At 34.9% G+C, this 13935-nt stretch overlaps 1 protein-coding gene across 1 annotated transcript; it reads left to right on the top strand.

Moving 5' to 3' along the window:
- Window positions 1-211: 211 nt before the first annotated feature.
- Window positions 212-3819, top strand: LOC107465287 (probable pectinesterase/pectinesterase inhibitor 41). The gene is made up of 2 exons (XM_016084268.3): window positions 212-1130; window positions 3140-3819. Exons 1-2 carry the CDS (start codon window positions 212-214, stop codon window positions 3817-3819), a joined length of 1599 nt encoding a protein of 532 aa, XP_015939754.1.
- Window positions 3820-13935: the final 10116 nt, after the last annotated feature.

The following is a 13935-nucleotide window of genomic DNA, read 5'->3' on the forward strand; positions in this document are numbered from 1 at the left end:
AATCATTAGCCGATGTGACAACCATACTGTTAATTGAATCATGTTCTTGCATTCATTTGGTTACCACAATAACAACTATGACGTCTGTTTTCCTCGACCAGATTTTGAACCCTTCAGATATACTTAATTTAATACAAACTTCTGAATATTAATGCAGCATAGCTACATATAAATACACCAAAAGCTTAAGCAAAAGCCCATTACAACTGCCATGGCCACAAGAACTACCTTGAAGACTCCATTACCAACTACCTTCTTCACCCTTCTTTCCCTCTTGATATTCCTTTCTCCATCTCTTGCTAATGATGATTTCACTTCCTCTCCATGCAACCTCACACCCCACCCTACATTTTGCACTGCCACTCTACCCTCTCCCAATATTTTATCCGTACACGACCAATGCCGGTTCTTCCTTAACCAATCCTTAGTAATAACAAAGAAGATTCTCGAAATGGTCTCTTCTTATCTAAGAGACCGCCGAATGAGAATTCCGGGTTCCACTTTACATGCTATCGAAGACTGCGTCAACTCTGCAGAACTGAACATTGATTTCTTGTCCATTGTCCTCAGAGATGCCGAAAGAACCGCCGCAAATAGCTATCAAGCTCATTATTATGATACACAAACAATGCTTAGCGCCGTCTTAACCAATCATCAAACGTGTATGGACGGTTTTAACGAAGTAACTCCATATCCAAGAATCACCGGGGGATTATCAAGTGTACTGTCAAATGCATACAAGCTTTACAGCGTTTCGCTGGCGCTTTTCGCTCACGGTTGGGTTAAAAACCCGGCCGCAAGACCAAGAACTACCATGAACAGAAAGTTACACCAAACAAACTTAGACGGCGACGAAGGGTTGGTGGTGAGAGAGAAAGTTGTGGTGAATCCGAACGGATCTGGGGATTTCACCACCATAAATGATGCTGTGGATGCAGCACCTAACAATACCGGCACCAACAATGGGTACCATGTTATTTATGTTGTTGCTGGGATTTACAATGAGTACGTGTCCCTGTCGAAGAACAAGCAGAACGTAATGATTGTTGGAGATGGCATCAATCGCACCGTGATCACTGGCAATCGAAGCGTGGTTGATGGATGGACCACTTTCCAATCTGCAACATTCGGTGAGCTAATGTTTTTTTCTTTTTCTTTTTCTTTTTTGAGTATTTAACGTTTGGTCATCATGTTAATGGATGTCACATGCAATGTATCTATAATGGCGTGCATTAATTTCAGCACTTTGCTTTGTTGGTTCATAGCTAATGTAAGCACCAAATCTTTGGGGTTTTTAATTTAAATAAAAAATATTAACTTTTAGTTTGGGTAAAACTTAAAAGACTTAATTTCACAAACAGAATAATTCCACAGGCACATGTTGCAAAATTAAGGAAGATAGGTGACAACTTGCACAATAAGTAATTACAAATAGATTTTTAGACATATTTCGCAAGCATTGCTAGCAAAATATAAACAAATCACCTACATCTCATAATTTTTACTCTTCAACAACATTTAGATACTTTTAAATTTTAAGTTAATAATTTATTTATTCTCTAATAATTTAAAAATTTAAATTTTAGTTCCTATACTATTTTGGAGGGTTTAATTTTTTCAATATTAAAGTTTCAATAAAAAAATTTTGAATACAGATGAATTAAAAGATGACTTTTGGTTAATTTAAAAAAATTATTAATTGTGACATTTTAAATTTATAAGTTTGAGCAACATATTTTTTTTTTAAATTTGAAGTAACACAAAATTGAAATTTCTATATTAATCATGACAAAATTTATTTCGAAGGTTTTTTCTCTCTTAATTTCGCAACCTATGCGCAAAATTGCTTTACCTACAAAATTAGCTATTAATACATAAAAACCTTCTAACTTTACATATTAAAAATTAATGAATATTTTATTAAACTAAAAAAGCCACCAAATCTTGGTTTTCAGCCTGAGGAAAAAAGGAAATCACTTGTTAGTATGCCAAATTGGATAAACAATGAATGCATGAGAAGAAAAAGAGAGTTGGCGTAGTATCAACTAAAGAAAATGTCGAAGTGTATCACATTGAGTGGTAGGGACATTTTCCCGAGAAAGGTACAAGCTAAGCCTCTCTAGGCTTATTTGGTTTTTGCTTTTTACCAGTTTTAGTAAGCACAAAAGAAAAGTGTACGGAAGAATAAAAAGAAGGACACTGGTTATGATGTTCAAAAATTGGTATTTAAGGTGTTAAAAAAAATTTAAATTTAATATTTAATTTAAAAATATAAAAACAAAATAATTTTTAAATATTTAAAATTTATTATAAATAATAAATTAAATAAAAATTATACACTATATAATTGACCTAAAAAGAAGGTACACATGAAAGTTAAACCATGAAAAGAATATAATAAATTATTAATTTAATTGTTTTGTACTGACATTCATCTATCTGTACTTGAATGTTTATATTTGTGTCACGTTTGATATAATAGTAATTAGTAAGTTATTATAAGGAAACCATTATTGTGGCAATATAAAATTATTGAACAATCTCTCTATAAAATGTGTTTTTTTTTTGTTTCCATAAACATTATACACGAATTAAATCCCTATATCAACGAGCATAAAAGTGGAAATAAATTCTTTTCATTTTTTTATTAGAGAAAATAAAATGTAATCTCTCACTTTTAATTTTATAAGTGAGATCAAAGATAAATAAAAAAATAAATAAATAATTAAATTAAACACTTGACACTATTCAATTTTTTTTTTTTTCGGAGAGATCCACTCTCCATAAAAACTACTACAAGGCTGTATCTCATTCTCATATAAACCAACTTAGAGTTAACTGAGTTGTGGTCTCATTGTAGCAACCTATTAGTTATTAATATTGTTAGTTTCCCAAACAATTATTACAAAAGAGTTTGGTTCCAAGACACTCTCAATTAGCCAACTATACTTAAATTAAACCACATTATTATAGTGGAAACTATCATACTCGTAGGCCTAAATAAAAGAATATTATATACATGATTTTCATTGTATATTTATATATTTATAATTTAATTTATTTTTAATATGTATATATAATTTGGTTGATAAATAAATATTATTAATGATTTAGATATTATTGGTATTATTGTGCACAGCTGTAGCTGGAAAAGGGTTTGTAGCAGTGAACATAACATTTCGCAACACAGCGGGCCCCGCCAAGCACCAAGCAGTAGCTGTAAGAAACAGTGCAGATATGTCCACATTCTACACCTGCAGTTTCGAAGGCTATCAAGACACACTGTACACGCATTCTCTAAGACAATTCTACAAAAACTCTGACATTTACGGAACAGTTGACTTTATCTTCGGCAACGCTGCAACTTTGTTTCAAGACTGCAACATCTTTCCAAGACTACCCATGCAAAACCAATTCAACGCTATCACGGCGCAGGGCCGAATGGATCCGAACCAAAACACCGGAATTTCCATTCAGAACTCATGGATCGTTGGAAATGATGGGAACTACAGCAGGGTAGAAACGTATCTGGGAAGGCCTTGGAAGGAGTATTCAAGAACGGTTTACGTGCAGTGTTTCATGGATGGGATAGTTGATGGAAAAGGTTGGGTTGAGTGGAATGGGGATTTTGCATTGAGGACCTTGTATTTTGCGGAATTTGCTAATTGGGGTCCAGGTTCAAATACTACTAATAGGGTCACTTGGGAAGGGTACCATCTGGTGGATGAAAATGATGCAGATGGTTTCACTGTGTACAATTTCATACAAGGTGATTCATGGTTGCCCAAGACTGGAGTGCCCTTCAAAGCTGGGTTATAGTGATTTTATTTTTGTTTTCATTTTTTATGTAATGAACAATTTTTTAATATAAAAATAATAATATTAAATTATCTTGTTTAATTTAATATTTATAATTAAGCTTTTTTAAAATTTAAGAAAACTCAAAATTACCAAAATTTCTTAAATCAGCTTTTGTTATGTGAATCTCCTCTTTCTATTATTATATAAATCATTTCAGAACTTTGTGGTTTAGGTTTGGACATTAAACATTGTAAGGTGGGACGATTTATGCTTAAATTTCGTAATCTAAAAGCACGTAAATTGTCCTAAGACATTGTGTTTACATAAAAGCCAATAAACACAAAACCTAGAGACGATTTATGAGTTGTCCTAACCCTCAACAACTTAGAACGAACGATTTATGCCTTAAAGTAATCCTCAATTTTCTGAGACGATTTATATGCGTGAGATAAAGCCGAAGATCCTAAAACGGTTTATGAAGACACTGAGTCTATTAATAAACGAGCATGCCTAACCAAACATGAAGTGATGAGAGTTTTGAGAGAGATGGCTAAGAGTGTGTTTTTCTATTTCATCACCAAGAAAAAATTAATGAAAACACAAGTGAGGATGCTACGTTTTTTAGTAAAAGTAGATTGGTGTGTTTGTAAATTTGACGAATTTACAAAATAATATATTACAAAATTTAGAAAAGTGCGAAAAAAACGTATAAAGCAAGTAATTTTTTTGGATTCCATATTTCACAATTATAAAATTTGGAAAATATAAAATTCTAGGTGACGACGACATGCGAGTTATATTTCACAGTCAAGTTAGATTTTCATATTTGGGCGCTATGGAGTTGTTTGCGAGAATGGTCAATGTCGTAGAAGGTAGCTCAGGTGGATCTATTCCGAATTTGCCAACCGATAGGGTAGAAGGAAATTCTAATGTCATTCCAGCGGGTCAATAAGTTACTGCCTATGTTTCATCCCCATCATTTGCAGCAGATTTACCTATCCAGGCAAAAAATGCAGATGACTTAGGTGATGTTCCTATCTTTGGGGAGCATGCAGCTGCAATGAGAGTAGCACCTGTATTGGATAGTATGTCCACATTCATGGAGGTCAGAGATAGAGATCTAATTACAGAAACTATAGGAAATGATGGGTTAGATTCGGAACCATCTATTATTAGTGATGATAATGATGGCGAGAAAGACATAACACCTGTTGGAAGATCTCAAACCCAGTCAAGCTCTCAGACACAATAGTACCATCCACACTTCTCTAATTTGAATCTTTAGGCAATGAATCAATCTATATTTTCATATCAACAGCTCCTGCTATTCACGGTAACTGGCATGGAATGCTTGGCACTGACGAGTTTGAAATCGGCCAGCGGTTCCAAAGCAAAGAGAAAGTTGTACTAACAGTAAAGAGTTATAATATTCGATGGGGTGTTGAGTATAAAGTGTTTGAGTCTGATCGATTGAAGTATTATGAAAAGTGTGTGCAGTTTTGGGAATGGATGTAATTGGCTGATACATGCGACTATGTGATGGTGTAAAATCTAACTTGGCAAGTGCACCGGATTGTATCAAGTAATACCACGGTGAGTGGATATCATTTTCACGAAGATTAATAGACTGAGCAAGCAGTGATTAATTGACTATTCTAATTAGACATATTAAAAACTTGGTTAAGATGAATTAAGCGTAAAAAACAAGGAACTAAGAGAAAGCAAATATGAATGATTAATAATATGAATGGATATGTTAAGACTTTGGAGATGTTTAAATTTTAGGAGAAACATTTTTTTTGCTATCTACTTTGATCATGCAGAGATGTATTCATGGCAAACCGTAAATAATCAAACTATAATTCCTTGGTGATTCAATTTCTCTCAATCTAATCAATCGTCAATTCCTTGATCAATTAATTTTGATAAGAGGTTAAGCACAAATTCTGATTTAATGCCACACAATTCTTTAAGGTTAATCTTAGTTGATTTTATGTCACTTATCAAAAATAGTTTTAGAACTTTAAAGAATTGTGAAAAGAAGTTTCAAGCTAATTCTAACTTTTCTAAGGTAATAGAAGAATTCAAGTCAAATTAGAATTATTTTTCAATACATTCCAACCATTAATATGAAGAATGAAACTTGCTTCTTAAATAAAACATCAATGCATTAATCAAGAGTAGAAAAATAATAGTATCAATCCGTCAAAATAAACAAAGCTCCTAACCTTAATAGAAGAGAATTAGTTGCTCATGATGCAGAAAACGAGAACAGAGATTAAAAATTCCGATCAAAACTCCGATGTCCACCGAGAAACTCTTTGGACTTATTTATATTCTAACCTAAACCTAAGTTTTAAATTCAAAATAGAATCAAATCAAATCAAATCTTTCCTAGTCAATCTCTCAAGTGATCTTCTCCAATTGAAAATTCAAAACCTAGCAGTCGCTTAATTAGAGTGTTTGGTATTTATTGAAATCATGGGCTTAGAGAATTGGCATGACACTTGGTGGTTTGGGTTGGACGTGGCGTGGCACTTGGTGGAGAGGGGTGTTGTACGCCTTCGTGTGGGCTTCTTTGGAGGCTCCCTAGTCTTTGGCCCAGCATGCCAATTCATGGTGTGGCATTGCACGCCCTTGGTTAGTCATGATATCAAAGGCATGGCACTTTGGAGCTTGGGTGTTGCACGCCTTCGTGCCTGGGAGGTTGGTTTCTTGCTTGGCGTGCCACTTGGGAGGCTTGGATGTTGCATGCCTTCGTCCCTGGAGATTGATATTTGTCTTGGCGTGGCATTCCATGGGAAGGCGTGGCACGCCCTCTTTTGGTCTTGCCTGGGTAGCTCCTATAGCTTCACTCAGCATGCCACTTGATGGAGTGGCATGGGATGCCATCTTCCATTCTTCTTCATGGCTTGATCGAAGGCGTACCAGTCCAGGGTGGAGCTACACACCACCTTCAATTCTTAGTTCCCTGGGAGTCTCTCTTCTTTGGGGCGTTGCATGCCCTTCTTCTTGGCTTGGATTGGCGTTGCACGCCACCTTCTTTGGTTCTTCCTGGGGCTTCTTTGCTTGTTCCTGCTCTTCTTTGGCCTTGTCTAAAATCTCTCAACAATCTTCTAAACATATCAAAGCTCAAGGCAACTCCACATAAAATCAATTAAGTCACAAAAATCTCAATTATAATATGAAAATCACTATCTTTATTCAAAGGAATAATAAAAAAATAACTAAAGATGCTCATGCATCACAACACCAAACTTAAGATTTTGCTTGTCCTCAAGCAATAAAATAATTATGCACAAAGGATCCTCTAAGTGAAGTAAGTTGAAGAATTACTTTGTGATACTCAATGAGGTGATTAAGTGGCAATGGCATTAATTCTGATTCATGTGATTATCTATGGGGTTTCAAGGCTCATTTGGCCTGCAATTGAAAGTCTTAGAACTTAGGAGTTCCATCCGGATTAATCTCTTTATAAGGTGGCCCACTTTTCAAAATACTTTTGAGTATGATTTGACTCTGACTTAATACTCATCATTCTAATACATGTAGGCGACTCTGAATGAATGCACCCCTCGTACAAATGTTTTACAGCAGATTCTAACAAATGATAACATATCTTCGCTTTCAGGTTAGGCTTTTCTTCAGCCTCTTCCAATTCCATAACACCTGTTGTATTACACATCATCTCATTGTATCTCTCTTGGTTAGCCTCCCAAGTCATTTCATCCATGTTTAGGCTTTTACCACCTGAACCATCGTTGATTGACAACCGAACCTATTTAAATTAGAGGCAGACCAGTTAATTCGCTGCTCATTCACTTCTCTATGTTCCGTCTATATCCAATACCCATCCTTGAACCTATTACGATAGAGGTAAAGTGTTATGTCTGTAGGTCCTAACCACTTATTCAGCCGACACTTTATACATAGATACCCCTTCAGACATAAACGATTCTATGCTGAAGACATAGGTGACAAATGCATTAATCCCCTCAAAGAATTCAAGCTTTAAACACCCCCAGCCATTATTATCTCTCTCATACATCCATGGACGATGACTGATAAACCCCATTTTTAGGATTTATCTTGTGCTAAATTTAGAGAATTTTATCAACTTTTCCCACATTTATTCAATGAAATGGCATGGTTTTATGATTTTCTCCTCATTTGTGCTTGAGAGTGAAAACATGCTTTTTAGGCCCTTAATTGCTAATTTTAATTCACCTTTGATTCCACTAGATGCCTTGATGTATTTGCTAGTAAATTCAGGTTGAAAAGGATAGGAATGGATCAAAGGAGTGAAGAGAAAAGTATACAAAGTGGAGAACACATGGAAAATCAAGGATTTGGAGTGCATACATCGACGCGCACGCGTAGAAGATGAAGTTGCATGGCGACGCGTACGCGTGACATGACGCGTACGCGTGACATGATGCGTACGCGTGGAAAGCAAAACGCCAAGCGACACATACCCGTGACCCATGCGTAGGTGTCGCAGCTCGCACGTGACCTCATTAAAGTGAAAATGCTGAGGGCAATTTCTGAGCTTCCCAGGCCCAAATCCAACTGATTTCAGAGACTATTTCATGCAGAAGTCAAGATGGGTCAAAGGGGGGAGCACATAGTTAGTTTTTCATCATGATTATTTAGTTAGTTTCTAGAGAGAGAAGCTCGCTCTTCTCTCTAGAATTAGGCTAGATGTTGATTAGAATTTCTTATATCTAGGTTTAATTCATGCCTTGATTTACTTTTCCTTTTTAATTTCTTGTTCCTTCATATTTACTTTCTTAGTTTAGTATTTCACTCTTTGTATTGGTTTATTTGTTGTTGATGCACTCTTGTTTCTTTTACTTTCCTTTAATGAATTTATGCTTGATTTCTTTTATTGTTTAATTGCTTTATTGTTGTTAATTCCTTGCAATTGGTAGTTGTAGATTTATATTTCTTGTAATTTTACCATGCTTTCCTTCTATGCCTTCCAAGTGTTCGACGAAATGCTTGGAAGAATGTTAGAGTAGATTTTTGTGCCCTTGACTTGGGATGGTAACTTAGGAACCCTTGAGTTACTAATATCCAAGTGTTTGATGATTGGTATCCATTGACTCTAGCTTTCACTAAATTAATTAGTGAGGTGGCTAGGACTTATGGATTGGGATTGATATAGCTCATTTGACTTTCCTTCACTTGTTAGAGGATGACTTAATAGGATTGATCCTTGCAATTATCATGTTGTGGTTAGTAATAAGGATAGAGATCCTTAACCATCAACCCTTGCCAAGACCTTTTTATCATTTGAGTTCCATTTAATTTCTTGTCATTTACTTTCCTTGTCTCTTACTCCAAAACCCCCAAAAGAACTTTCATAGCCAATAACGAAGCACTTCACTGCAATTCCTAGGGAGAACGACTCGGGATTAATACTCTCGGTTATTTTTATTGGAGTTTGTACTTGTGACAACCAAATTTTTTATTGAGAAATTGTTTGTTTGTTTAGAACTATACTTGCAACGAGATTTCAATTGTGAAATTCTTTACCATCAAATTTTCTCTTCATCAATGACTTGGAATCATATTAAAACACACACCCTAAAATTCAATGAACAACATAAATTATTAAATTTTTTAGAAGTTTTGGCTGAGTGTCCCCTAAAATTAGAATTTTTCGCCGAATACAATTATTATTTTCTAACAAACCAAATATTTTTAAACAATTTAAACGATAATTCAACAGAATTTCTCCTTAATTCAGCGATATCCATCAAACCAATACAACAGTTTTCATATAGGAAACAGCTGCAGGTATAAATCAATAACGTATATTGGTGCACGAAATTGTAATCATCAATGGCGCCATCAACATGGTACGCTCAATTGAAATCTCAACTCTTTATCACAACTTCGCACAACTAACCAGCAAGTGCACTGGGTCGTCCAAGTAATAAACCTTACGCGAGTAAAGGTCGATCCCACGGAGATTATTGGTATGAAGCAAGCTATGGTCACCTTGTAAATCTCAGTCAGGCAGATTCAAATGGTCATGAATGATTTATGAACAAAACATAAAACAAGGATAGAGATACTTATGTAATTCATTGGTGAGAATTTCAGATAAGCGTATGGAGATGCTTTGTCCCTTCCGTCTCTCTGCTTTCCTACTGTCTTCATCCAATCCTTCTTACTCCTTTCTATGGCAAGCTGTATGTTGGGCATCACCGTTGTCAGTGGCTACAATCTCGTCCTCTCAGTGAAAATGTTCAACGCATCCTGTCACGGCACGGCTAATCATCTGTCGGTTCTCAATCAGGTTGGAATAGAATCAATTGATTCTTTTGCGTCTGTCACTAACGCCCAGCCTTCAGGAGTTTGAAGCTCGTCACAGTCATTCAATCATTGAATCATACTCAGAATACCACAGACAAGGTTTAGACCTTCTGGATTCTCTTGAATGCCGCCATCAATTCTAGCTTATACCACGAGGATTCCGATTAAGGGATCCAAGAGATATCCACTCAATCTAAGGTAGAACGGAGGTGGTTGTCAGGCACACGTTCATAGGGGAGAATGATGATGAGTGTCACGGATCATCACATTCATCAAATAATTGCATTAATACTCGAGGTACAGCAGAGCTCCACACCTTAATCTATGGTGTGTAGAAACTCCACCGTTGAAAATACATAAGAACAAGGTCTAGGCATGGCCGAATGGCCAGCCCCCAAAACGTGATCAAAAGATTCAAAGATCTAAAGATGATCAAAGATCCAAAGATCTAAAATGATCCAAAGATGATCCTAAGATCGAAAATGATCAAAAGATATAAAATACAATAGTGAAAGGTCCTATTTGTAGAGAACTAGTAGCCTAGGGTTTACAAAGATGAGTAAATGACATAAAAATTCACTTTCGGGCCCCCTTGGTATGTGCTTGGGCTGAGCATTGAAGCATTTTTGTATAGAGACTTCTCTTGGAGTTAAACGCCAGCTTTTGTGCCAGTTTGGGCGTTTAACTCCCATTCTTGTGCCAGTTCCGGCGTTTAACGTCGGGCATTCTTGAGCTGACTTGGAACGCCGGTTTGGGCCATCAAATCTTGGGCAAAGTATGGACTATTATACATTGCTGGAAAGCCCAGGATGTCTACTTTCCAACGCCATTGAGAGCGCGCCAATTGGGCTTTTGTAGCTCCAGAAAATCCACTTCGAGTGCAGGGAGGTCAGAATCCAACAACATTTGCAGTCCTTTTCAGCCTCTGAATCAAATTTTTGCTCAGGTCCCTCAATTTCAGCCAGAAAATACCTGAAATCACAGAAAAACACACAAACTCATAGTAAAGTCCAAAAAAGTGAATTTTAACTAAAAACTAATAAAAATATACTAAAAACTAACTAAAATATACTAAAAACATACTAAAAATAATGCCAAAAAGCGTATAAATTATCCGCTCATCATATATGCATTCAATAAAACATTAAATCCTAACTGTTTTAGTACGTAACCCCTTATAACTCCACAATTTTCCAGCAAACAAGGGTTTTGAGAAGGCGCCACTACGCGACCTTCTCCCTCTTCAGTCCTAAAACTCTATCCTAGAAAAAATAAGTACAACATAAAATCTAAAAAATTCATTATATTCAGAGATAGTAAACCAACTTAAAATATTACCGCACAGACAATAAAAGAAAACTCCAATTGAGCTCAGAGGAAATAACACCGTCCTAATAAAAAGGATTACTTATTAAATTCACAAGATGAAACTAATTCGAAAACTAATTTAAAAGAATAGGTAAAACTCATTACTCTAATTAATCAAAACATAATTCTTAATTCAACTAAACTAACAAGAGGCATCACAAATTTAATTTGTACTTACATTAAATTAACACAACAACTCCTAATAACATACTTCATTAAGCAAATTTAACCACTGATTTAACAACTACTCTAACAAAATGTTAAACTCAATTCGAAAACTTATTTAAAAGAATAGGTAAAACTCATTACTCTAATTAATTAAAACATAATTCTTAATTTAATCAAACTAACAAGGTGCATCACAAATTTAATTTTTACTTATGTTAAATTAACTCAACAACTCCTAATAACATACTTCATTAAGCAAATTTAATCACTGATTTAACAACAACTCTAACGAAATGTTAAACTCACAAAATAATATGAAAAAAATATAATAACCATACTAACAAACCAATCTGATGATAGTGGTGGCAGTTTCTCTTTAATATCGTGGTGACAGAAACAGTGGTAACAGTGACGTGAAGAACAACTGCGGCAGAGGATACGACGGGAACAACAGCAACAATGGCAATAGATTCGACGAGCACGTGAAGCGGAAGTGATAGCGGGTGTTCAAGGCGCGGTGGCGACATCGGCGGCAAGCTCCGGCGGAGGTCACGGTGACTGTTGCCCACGGAAGAGTGAGCAAATGAAGAAAGAGAGACTGAGGAGAGAGAAGAGAGAGAACGGCGTCGAACATATGCGGGGAAGGGCTTCACATTTGAATTTAGCCCCACATTTACCATCGGATTTACCATCAGTTTAATCTAACGGTAAAGTTTTTGTGTGCCCAAAATGCAGTGTTTCACTAAACAACGTTATCGTCGGATTAATCTGACGATAGTTAGCACACCATAATTTCTTTTTTTTTCCTCTAAATATCACCGTTGACGTTACCATCAAAACACAATATTTCAGGGTTACGAATTTGTCACCTAAGCTATTAAAAATCTTGCTGCTAAAGTTCGATGCTAAATCCGACAATACTCAGCGTCTTTTTTGTAGTGTTGGAGTGATTTACACTCAACTTTAGATACCCACTTCATAGGAACGATTTATGCTTCATTTTTAAAATTAGAAAAAAGCGTAAATCGTTTCATTCTGCAATGTTTAATGTCCAAACCTAAACCATAAAATTCTGGAACGATTTATATATAATAGGAAGAGAAGATTCATGTAACGAAAATTGATTTAAGAAATTCTTGTAATTTTGAATATCCTTTAATTTATTTAAATAAAAAAGCCTTATAATTATATATTTATTGTATTTAAAAGTATTCATTTATTTTAATAATAATTAAAAATACAAAATAAAAAAATAATTTAAAAAATTCAAAAAAAATATGACTCTCAAATTATCATTCCTAAACATTATTCAATTTGAAGTAGTATCACCAACCTTTCCCTTTTCTAAGCATATTCTTGCTAAATTTCTTTGAGCATCAACTTAAAACTTATCCACTTGCTCATTTTTTGCTACTTTGAGTAGCTGAATTTTGGCACGTCCAAAATCAGATAGCCAGACCAAAAATAACATTCCAAGAACAACCAATTTAATTTTTAAATTTTGATCTACATCTTTTTACGAATTTTTATTTCTTTTTTTTTTTTGAAGTCTTACACAGATACACCTAAAAATTAGGAGATATTTGAACAACATAAACTATAAAAGAAGGGTGATAATAAACAGGTAAGGATAAAGTTTTGCCTATTTGATTCCGTCCCATCTTATAATAATTTATATAAAATTTGTCTCTTTTTTTTATGTGAATAGTAAAAAGTTGAATCCTAATCCATCCTTGCAAATAAAGGTGGCAAGTGGAGAAATTCGCCCCACCCCCACCTAGTGAGACAGTCCTAAAATTTCATGGGATGGCCCCGCCTAATTGCGGGTTAGTAGGCTGGCGGGCTAAGCCCGCCAAATCTCATCTTCTTCTTTTTTTATTATTAACTATTAAATAATATATATAATTTCACAATCATTTTAATAAATTTATAATTTCTAAAGAAATAAAAAAATTATAATTTTTATATTCACAAATATTAAAGTCTTTGTAATTATAAATATCTAATAAACATAATTATAAATATTGTCTTCAAAGCAAAATAAACATGATCCAAAATATAATCATAAATATTGTCTCCAAAGCAAAATAAACATAATCTAAAACACTCAATTTTCATCTTTATTCTCTTGTAAGTTGGGTTGGGAGAAGTTGGATTTTGACAAAAAAATTACAAAAATACCCCTTTGTCATAAAAATACTAAGCTTGCCCTGCTAAAGCCCGCCAAAACCCGCGATTTAAGTTGTGCGAGTTAGGCGAGCTTTTACTATTTGA

The sequence above is a fragment of the Arachis duranensis genome, chromosome 9 (genome assembly GCF_000817695.3).
Source record: "Arachis duranensis cultivar V14167 chromosome 9, aradu.V14167.gnm2.J7QH, whole genome shotgun sequence".
NCBI lineage: Eukaryota > Viridiplantae > Streptophyta > Magnoliopsida > Fabales > Fabaceae > Arachis > Arachis duranensis.

Excerpts from the sequence above, each read along its gene's own strand:
- LOC107465287 (XM_016084268.3), top strand. The coding sequence starts at position 212 with ATGGCCACAAGAACTACCTTGAAGACTCCATTACCAACTACCTTCTTC. Across the intron at positions 1,131-3,139 it reads TTTCCAATCTGCAACATTCG|CTGTAGCTGGAAAAGGGTTT; the intron begins GTGAGCTAATGT and ends TATTGTGCACAG.